Below are 8,721 nucleotides of genomic sequence, written 5' to 3'. Positions count from 1 at the left end.
AAAAAAAAAAAAAAAAAAAAAAAAAAAAAAAAAAAAAAAAAAAAAAAAAAAAAAAAAAAAAAAAAAAAAAAAAAAAAACAGACAAAAAACATAAAACAAAACAAGACAAACCTTATCTCATAGTGTTCGCCATTTGGAGGTGTTTTTGTTCGTAGGTCCAGCATAAATGATCTATAGGAATGGTAGCAAAAGTCCGCAAAATCCCGAATAACTGTGCAACATCCTTTAACTGTGTCCCAAGTTCCATCCTGAATGCCCAAAAATATAAGTTTCTCTTCATACAAACAAGAAAGTAAACAAGATAATAAATAACTAGGCAGAACCTAATCATAGCCGTACATAGAAGCAATGAAACAATTTATTAGTCTTTAATTCTCCAACAGCATCAAATGTAGCAAGAATTGGTGAAAAGAATCCATAAGCAGCTCCGCCGATAATACTTGCAACTACACCAACCACGGGCCACAAAATCAAGGGAACGGGCAGTGCTCCAAAGCAGAGAACAAATTTTAAAACAGGTCCAAGTTGTTTGGCACTGTTAATTCAGGGGGAAAATGATAGATCAATTATGGTGGTGAATAATGGAAGAGAATGGAAGTAGTGAAAGCACACCTCAGAATGCTATAATAGGTCCAGAACCAGTGCATTGGCCAAAGGCCTAATATGATACCAGAGATTCCAGCTGCCATTAGGAGGCATATCAGAGGGCACAGAATGATACCTGAAAAAATCGTCTGGTATTGTTACATAAATTTTGAAACCAACAAAATTCATACGTATCGTTTAGTTATTCTCAGTGCCAAATTTGCAGTTAGAAACATCAAGGCCAATGCTTGAAAGGAACAAACATTTGCAAATATTGTGGGTAACCAGGCCATATTAACAGAGAGTGTCCGTTGTAGTTTCAAGAGGGCAATGCATTGCAAGGACCGTTTTCACAACCAGAGCAATTAGGAGTATAAGTTCGCCAAGGGCAATCTATTATGCAAGCAAGACCAATTATGATGATAGTCTAATGTCGCAAAACCGAGTGAGTTAAGATCAAAAGGACAAGTTGGAAGGCCTTGCACCCAAGGAAATTTCTTTGCTATGTGATAAGGAATCAACCCAAGGGAAAGCTCTGATACCAAATGATATGGAATCACTACAAGGGAAGTAAGATTCAGATTGCCTTGTTGATCGAATATCTCAAGGTAAGAACACTTGTTTGAGATTCAAATCACTCCACAAGTAAGATCGATCATGTCCAGCCTGAATGATTCTAAACATGCAATCTAAACTACATAGAATTGCAAAGAAACTTAGCACTTAGCTAAAGGAAAGGTAAGAACACTTAGCCCTAATGATTAGGAATCACTCTAAGTGAAAGTAAGATTCGAATTACCTTGTTGATCAAATATCTCAAGGCAAGAACACTTGTTTGAGATTCGAATCACTACACAAGCAGAATGATCACGTCAAGCGTGAATGATCCTAAACATGCAATCTAAACTACATAGAATTGCAAAGAGACTTAGCCCTTGGCTAAAGGAAAGCACAAATGCTCTTTTTACTCCATTCCAAATCTCTTTTACAAAGATAACATACATGACTTTATATAGCCTCAAAATGAAAACCCTTAACCTTACACGAGACCTTCCAAGAGTTGTAACTTTCATACTTTATGACCATAATTAGCCACGGTGTATACGTTATAGCTGTAATTAGCAAGTAAATAAGCCTTAAAATACATTAAAGAAACACCATAACTCTAAATTACCATCCACCCAAAATTTGTAGTCATCCAAGAATAAATGGAGCTTGATTCTTCTTTAATGTGACATGAATTGTAACATCTTGTGATAATTTGAACAACATTTTCTTCACATCTTCCTTAAAGTTTATCTTGTATGATTGATGCTTGAGTTCATATCAAGTTGGTTCCCTTTTTTCTTATGCTTTCTACTTTCCTAGACTTCCACAAGTATTCGATCCCTATCTATCCCCTACAAACCGCATTATGACCCTGGCTCCCTTAAGATTCTCAAATTTGGAGAAGACCCTTAGTTTTTCTCAAAGTAAACCTTAAAGAACTTCTATCATTTACCCCAATATGAAAATAGCAGCTAGGGATGCATAAAGAAGACAGTACAACCAACCTTCACTTTTGATTCCACTTTAAAGTGAAGTATTCAGAGCAAAATATTCCATGGGGCTAAAGGCAAAACGCAAAACCCGCCTTCCACATCAAGTAGTAACCAGCTCATTGAGCTAATTCAATAAGCTATTCAAGCTCCTAGACCTCCGTCTACCTAGTCCTAACCTCAATAGATGATTTCCACTTTATCTCGGAGATTAATGGATCTATCTTAGTTGTAATTGTGTTATTGTTGTTTAGTTGTTGTAGATCCATTAGGTTAGTTCAAAAAAGTAGCAATCCGGTATCAAGCTAGTTAAGAAAGAAAACAATGAGAAGAATTCCTCGAAGCTAACCTTTAATGGCGCCCAGAAGCAGAAGACCAACAAAGAACGGAAGGAAGCAGATGAAGTTCCATAACGAAGACAAAAACCCCCTCGGAGGTTCCATTATTAACGCCCTCAACCAATCGACCTCAAAGATCTTCAATCGAATGCAAAACCAACCTAGAAACCATCTTCAATCGAAGCACAAACCACCAAAATCCAATCTCCAGTACATTCAGTCCACAAATTACAATCAATTCAAGCCATTCGCTCGAAATTACACCAAAAAATACACTAAAATCCAAAAACTCGCACCGCAAAAGAGCCACAAAAAACAACAAAAGTTATCCACCAAGTGGAATCTCAGTTGAAATTAACAGGACACAAGAATCGGGGGGATCTTTCGAATGGATTTGAAACAAGAACAGCAGTTGAAGAACCGATAAAATGGAGTGTTGGACTCAAGAACAATGAACACCCAACCGCTTTCAATGAAGAATTGGTTCTCTGAGCTTTTGGATCGACTTTTACACCGAAGCAACTTCGGCGCTGTTCCTTCATGATTTTGCGTCTCTTGCTGATAAGACGACAATAACCGAATATTGAATATTCCAATAAATGGAAAAACTTTTCCAACAAAACAAAAAATTTTCTTTAAATTTTTATTTACCCCAAAACTTTTCAAAATTTATATTTTTGTCCCTAAAATTAAATTTATTGCTCATCTTCCCCATTCCTCCACATTGTTATTCTATTAGTCAAAATGTCAATTTTACTTTGGGCTAATAAGAAATAATTTCAAAGTATAAGGACTAATTGATAATTAAATTATAAATGTAAAATAATAATTAAATTTAGGCCGATAATTAATTTTTTAAGTATATTTTTATTTTTTAATATAATATATAAATTATTAACTAAAATTCAAAAACAAAAAATATATGTAAAAAAAAAAAATAGATAACAAAACAAAATAAATTTTAAAAATTAAATACAAAAAAATATATTAATTTTGAAACAAACTGACGATATCACCATACAACAAATTTCTTTAAAAAAAACGCTAGATAGACTTGTTTCAAAGACGTTACCGACTGTAATGCACAATACTGGTATGCAATGACTCGGAGATCTCAAGTGCAATTTCTATGAGAAAAAGTAAAAATATTGCACTCGTTTCTCTGATCGTGATAAGAGTAATGTATACAAGTAATGTGCTCGTTTCTCTTCGAATATAATATGAGAGATATCATAAACCATATTATTCTGACTCTTTCACTCCTCAATTAGAATCTCACGGACTAAAAAGGAATTGAATAAATTATATAGGGATTAAATGGTAATTTTACAGGTTGGTTCAACCATATTTGAAATTAAGAATATTTTGTTAAGAATTAAATTAAAATAATCTTTGGTTTTAATCTAATGATTATAAAAAATGAAGCTTTGAGGCCCATTTATTGCATCATTCATTAATAATTAATGTGAAAAAGTAACCAAAAATATTAATTAAACAAATTATTTATATATTTAAATATTAATATATTTATTAATTAAATTAAGGTAGTTTTAAATTGTTATATATTAAAGTGAAAGGACTAAATTGCAATTAATCAAAGTTAAGAGACTAAATCGTTATTTTCTAAAACAAAAAAAATGTTTTTTTAATTTTTTAAACTTCAGGTTCAAGTACAAATAAGATATATATTAAAATATATTTTTAAAATAAAAAAAATTAAGAGAAAGAATTTCAAGAAATTTCTTATCAATTTTAAACAACCAATTAATTTTTTTATATTCCAAAATCAAATGAGTAAAGATTCTGATTCTTTTCTTAAAAGAATATTATATGATAATATATATGAAATTTAGTAATATTATTTATGGGGAAACTTTTCATATACAACCATCTCGAGATTAGGGATCTAAACCAAAGTTTTTAAAGAAAGATTGAACATAAAAAAATGTTCAACTGTGTCGGGGTTGATTTGTTTCGTAAATGAGAAAGCTGAGCTTAAAAAATTATAAGATTCCATTTAATTCGATTAACGAGGATTGTAATTAAAAACGTATTTCTTCCTTCTTTTATCACTAAGAGCTTAGAATCGGTGTGAAACAGTCTCGTTAAAATAAGTGAGTCATTCCAGTTCGAGGTTCACGTTTTCATTTATTTGGAACCGTTTTGTTAGCCGCTCTTCAATCAAGGGAAAATTTTCTAATAGCAAAATCAAGGGCCCTTTCACCTTTACGATACTAAAGAAAAGTTGTTCATTTTTCAGGGTCTCGAAGGAGTGGTATGACGAAGGAAGGGCTAGTAACGGGAGTGGAGTCCTAAAAAAAGAAGGAAGAAGAAAAAGCTACACATTCTCATATACTTTCATTAAAGAATAGCTTTCTGCATCACTTGTGTTTTTAGCCTTTTTTGACCATCAAATTTCCATACATATCAACAGAGAAAAGTGTCTAAATCCATAATTACTAAGTTGACTTACCTGTTTCCTTGATCAGCTGTTGATGATATTCCGCTAGGCCATGTTGGCGTTTTCGAGCTCCGTTTGCACTCGTCATGAGAAGCCATAGGCTTACCGAGTTTCTTGTATAGCGTCCTGCACAAATTAAGAGATCAGAGTACTGAGACATCGTCAATCACTGACTTCATTTCTTTCCAACCGTTCGTTTTGCCCCGGGAACGTCGGCAGTTTTACGAACATTCTTCAAAAGACGTTTATTTTAGTCTATGAACTCTTGTTCTCGTCCGGTGGCCGAGGCCCTAACAATCTTATATCAATGGAGGCTCCATAAACTTGAGAGGAATGAATTACTGCATCATATATCTTAGAGGAAAGATTGAGACCCTCATTGTTAGCTTTCATGTATAACTCATAAGCAAGCCTTGGTTTACCGTCCTTCGCAAGGGCCTCGATGAGCAATTCGTAACTCACCTCATTTGGAGAGATATTTCGAACTTTCATGCGGTGAAACCACTCGTAAGCTACACTGCTCATGCCATTACGAACACATCCCGTGATTATCGCATTATACGTGACGACTGTAGGCTCGATGCCTGATGCAACCATATCGTTGATAGTGAGTTCAACCATATTGAACTTCCCTTGGCCAGTGAAAACCGAAGCCATAGTTGTATAGGCATAGATGTTCGGCGCCACCCCGACTTTAATCATATGATCCCAGACACTACGCGCTTCATCATAGAGCTTTCCCTTTTCCAGGGCACTAAGTAACGCCCCGTAAGAAAGGACAGTCGGTTTTTCGCCTTGGTCGACCATTCTCCTAAAAATTTCTATAGCCATGGAAGTTTCGGCAGCTCTGGAACAGGCAACAAGAACGGCGTTCCATTCCCGAATTCCGGGTTTAAGACCTTTCTCTTCCATTTTGTTGAGTAACCGAACGCCCCATCTCCAAATTCCTCGGTTTTTCGCAGCTGTGAGAAGAACATTGAAGTGAGAAACAATTAGTTCATATGATAGATTATTTGGTTTTGGTCCTTTCTCCAACAAATCTTCATAAATCTCCAACGCAGCCCACCATTTCTTAGCTTTCCCCATCAACCAAATCACATGATTACAAACAGATAAGCTTATCCCAGATTTCTTTTCTCGGATCCTATAGTACAATTCTTTTGCTACATTATGGTGCTCCGCACACGTGCAAGCCCAAACAAGTCGTTCCTCTTCAGCACGATCGAGCGACAGTCCTGCTTTATCCATTTCCGTGAGAAGTTGCAATACCTTCGTGCTTGCGCTATCACCCTTCACGAGCCAAATCCTCATTACTTGGTAGCAAACACGCCTAGTAAAGTTTTCGAGCTTTAAGAACTCATCGTCCCAATCTACGTTATCGTCTTTCGCTATCTCACCATTACGATATCTTTCTCTCAACTCAACCATGAACTTTAAAGCACCGTTCCCATCTTTCATCCTTCGGTATGCTCGTAAGGCCGTAGAGTATGACACAGGAGACAGAGTTAAGCCTTTCTTCGGCATTTCTTCAAGAATGTCGAGAGCTTTCATTGGCAGTCCTTGGTCCAAGTAAATCGACATAATAGTATTGTACGTAACAACATTTGAAACGATCCCTTCCTGAGACATATCATTCAAGATATCTTCCATTTTTGAAAACTCTCCAGATTGCTTAACCGCACCGAGAAGACTGTTGTATATGAACAAGTTTGGTGCGATACGACCATTCGTTTTGATCTTCCTTGTCTTCAGCCATTCAACAAGAGCCAATGCACACCCCAACCTCTTGTCTCTCCCAAAACCTTTAATCAAGGAAGAGAACACTTGAAGAGGCAATTCACCAACATCCTTGAGAACCTCCTCGACATCATCTACAGTTCGAGCAAGCTCCAACCGACCTGCTAGTGCACGAACATCGACCTTAACATCTCCCTCTCCCTCTATACCTTCCTCATCTTTAAAACTCCTTCCATTGCTATTTTCACTATTAACAGTGTCATGATCATGATCATCCCAATCTAAACTCTTCTCAGGAAAATCATCACCACAATTCGATTGAACCCTAACAATTTCACCGTCAATCGTTGGTTGTTCAACAGCCCAAGCAGATAAAAACCACACACCAAGAGAATTCCTCTTCGGCTTCATTAATCGAGCAACCCTAAGCTTAGAACAGCCATGGCGGAACTCAAAATTGCAATCAAATTTCGAGTTCTCATAACAAAATCCACATCTCAAAACACTTGAACTAAAGGGAATCAAAGAGAAACCGCCATTTCCACAACAACCAGAAAACCCAACGCAGTTTATCCTTTTCCTTGAACCATTAACTACAGAGCTACAACCTAATTCAAGGCCAGAGCTACTAGGGCACCAATCACTAAGAATACTCATCGTCTATGGAAATTAACGAGAAAAAAAAAAAAAAAAAACAGAATCCCAGAATTTGAGCGGCAATGAACAATTTGAGTGTCCTATGAATGATTTCCCATTACAATCCAAAGTCGGAAAGAGAAATGAAGAACAGAATTACCTGCTAGAGATGTATCTGCTTCAGTTTGAGCTGCAAATGAGAGGATTGAAGAGAGATTGAAATGAATGCGGATTTGGTGAAGGATTTTTTTTTTGGATAATACGGGTTTTGTTTGGTTCTTTTTATCTTTCGAAGTTGTTCCTCTCACAACCACTGAATTTGTAGTTAATTTTTTTTAGTTTCTTTTTTTTTTATACATATTTTTATAATTTAGAAAATATAGTTTTTTGTTTATACAAAATTTTAAAATATTAAATATTAATAAAAGTTTTTTTTAAAAAAAATAAAATATTAATTGAAACTTTATAATATCAATAATTTTATCTAGTAGAAGTAATAAAACAATCTAAATTTTTTATATAAGATTCAAAAAATCCTAAAGAAAATCTATATATATATATATTGAAAATTTATTGAATAATTAAATGGGTCGATCCAATTTCTTTTGATCATTGAAATTGGGTTGACATGCCAGCCCGACACTATTTTACGTTCGGAAGGTTGGTTGTATTGGTGACCCGAGCAACTCGAATAATATTCACAATCCAAAACAACCAAAAATTTCGTAAATCTCAAATATCAAATATTCACAAGTCACAACTCATCTAACATCGGTTCTAATCGCTAAATATCATTAGTTTTCGTGATAACCTCTTGGGTTGATTGGGTTGACCGGCCCAAAAACAATCAACCACCAACTGATTTTCAAAAAATTCAACCCCCAACTTTGTAATGAATGTATTTAAGTTTGGACAAACGAGTAAACCCACATTTTGTTAATTCAATAATATTTTATTCTTAAAAAACGCATGTGTTTCTTACATTATTACTATAAATCTCTTGCTCTAAGAAACCGAACAACAATTTCAAAGTTGACGTTGTTAATATGTTTAGATCACGAGCAAATTATGGGAAAAAGGTCAAACCGATAGCCAAAAAGGGACGAGTTTTGAAAGTAGCTCATGATTACTACATTGCTCAAAAGAAACTAGTCATCCCTCGAAATAAACTCGACGGAAATAAGACATAACAACATTCAAAAGAATATCTACAAGAAGCTGAAACACGTTATTAGTACGATTCTCTTGCTCTAAAAAACCGAACAACAATTACAAAGTCGACATTACTAATCCTTTTGAGACCATGAAGCAAATTGTGGGAAGGTGGTCGACAACCAAAAAGAGACAGCTTTGAAAGTATTCCACAATACTACGAACCGGTCATCCCTCAAAACAAAGTCAACAAAAACAAGACATAACAACAACG

General features: G+C 35.0%; 2 protein-coding genes across 3 annotated transcripts in view; both read right to left on the bottom strand.

The window, feature by feature from the left end:
- LOC111486644 (uncharacterized membrane protein At3g27390-like) overlaps nt 1-3,034 on the bottom strand; it is an 8,167-nt gene extending 5,133 nt beyond the window's left edge. Inside the window, exons 1-5 of one of the 2 annotated variants that reach the window (XM_023133839.1) lie at nt 2,863-3,034; nt 2,473-2,736; nt 613-721; nt 340-535; nt 112-248 (exon numbers count right to left, since the gene is read on the bottom strand). In XM_023133839.1, coding sequence (XP_022989607.1) covers nt 112-248; nt 340-535; nt 613-721; nt 2,473-2,566 — 536 coding nt within the window. In that variant the 5' untranslated portion in view covers nt 2,567-2,736; nt 2,863-3,034. Of the gene's footprint in view, nt 1-111; nt 249-339; nt 536-612; nt 722-2,472 lie in introns of both variants that reach the window. The other variant, XM_023133838.1, reaches the window with a different exon arrangement.
- Nucleotides 3,035-4,783: 1,749 nt separating this feature from the next.
- Nucleotides 4,784-7,595, bottom strand: LOC111486640 (pentatricopeptide repeat-containing protein At3g46610-like). The gene is made up of 2 exons (XM_023133835.1): nt 7,456-7,595; nt 4,784-7,319 (listed from the first exon to the last, which is right to left on the bottom strand). The coding sequence occupies exon 2, from the start codon at nt 7,314-7,316 to the stop codon at nt 5,178-5,180; it is 2,139 nt and encodes a 712-aa protein (XP_022989603.1). The 5' UTR covers nt 7,317-7,319; nt 7,456-7,595; the 3' UTR covers nt 4,784-5,177.
- Between the last annotated feature and the right edge of the window lie 1,126 nt (nt 7,596-8,721).

Source organism: Cucurbita maxima, unplaced genomic scaffold, assembly GCF_002738345.1.
Source record: "Cucurbita maxima cultivar Rimu unplaced genomic scaffold, Cmax_1.0 Cma_Scf00011, whole genome shotgun sequence".
Classification (NCBI taxonomy): Eukaryota; Viridiplantae; Streptophyta; class Magnoliopsida; order Cucurbitales; family Cucurbitaceae; genus Cucurbita; species Cucurbita maxima.
This window is presented reverse-complemented; position numbering and strand designations above follow the sequence as displayed.

What these genes read in the sequence shown, in the direction of transcription:
- LOC111486640 (XM_023133835.1), bottom strand. Translation starts at nt 7,316, where the DNA reads ATGAGTATTCTTAGTGATTGGTGCCCTAGTAGCTCTGGCCTTGAATTA.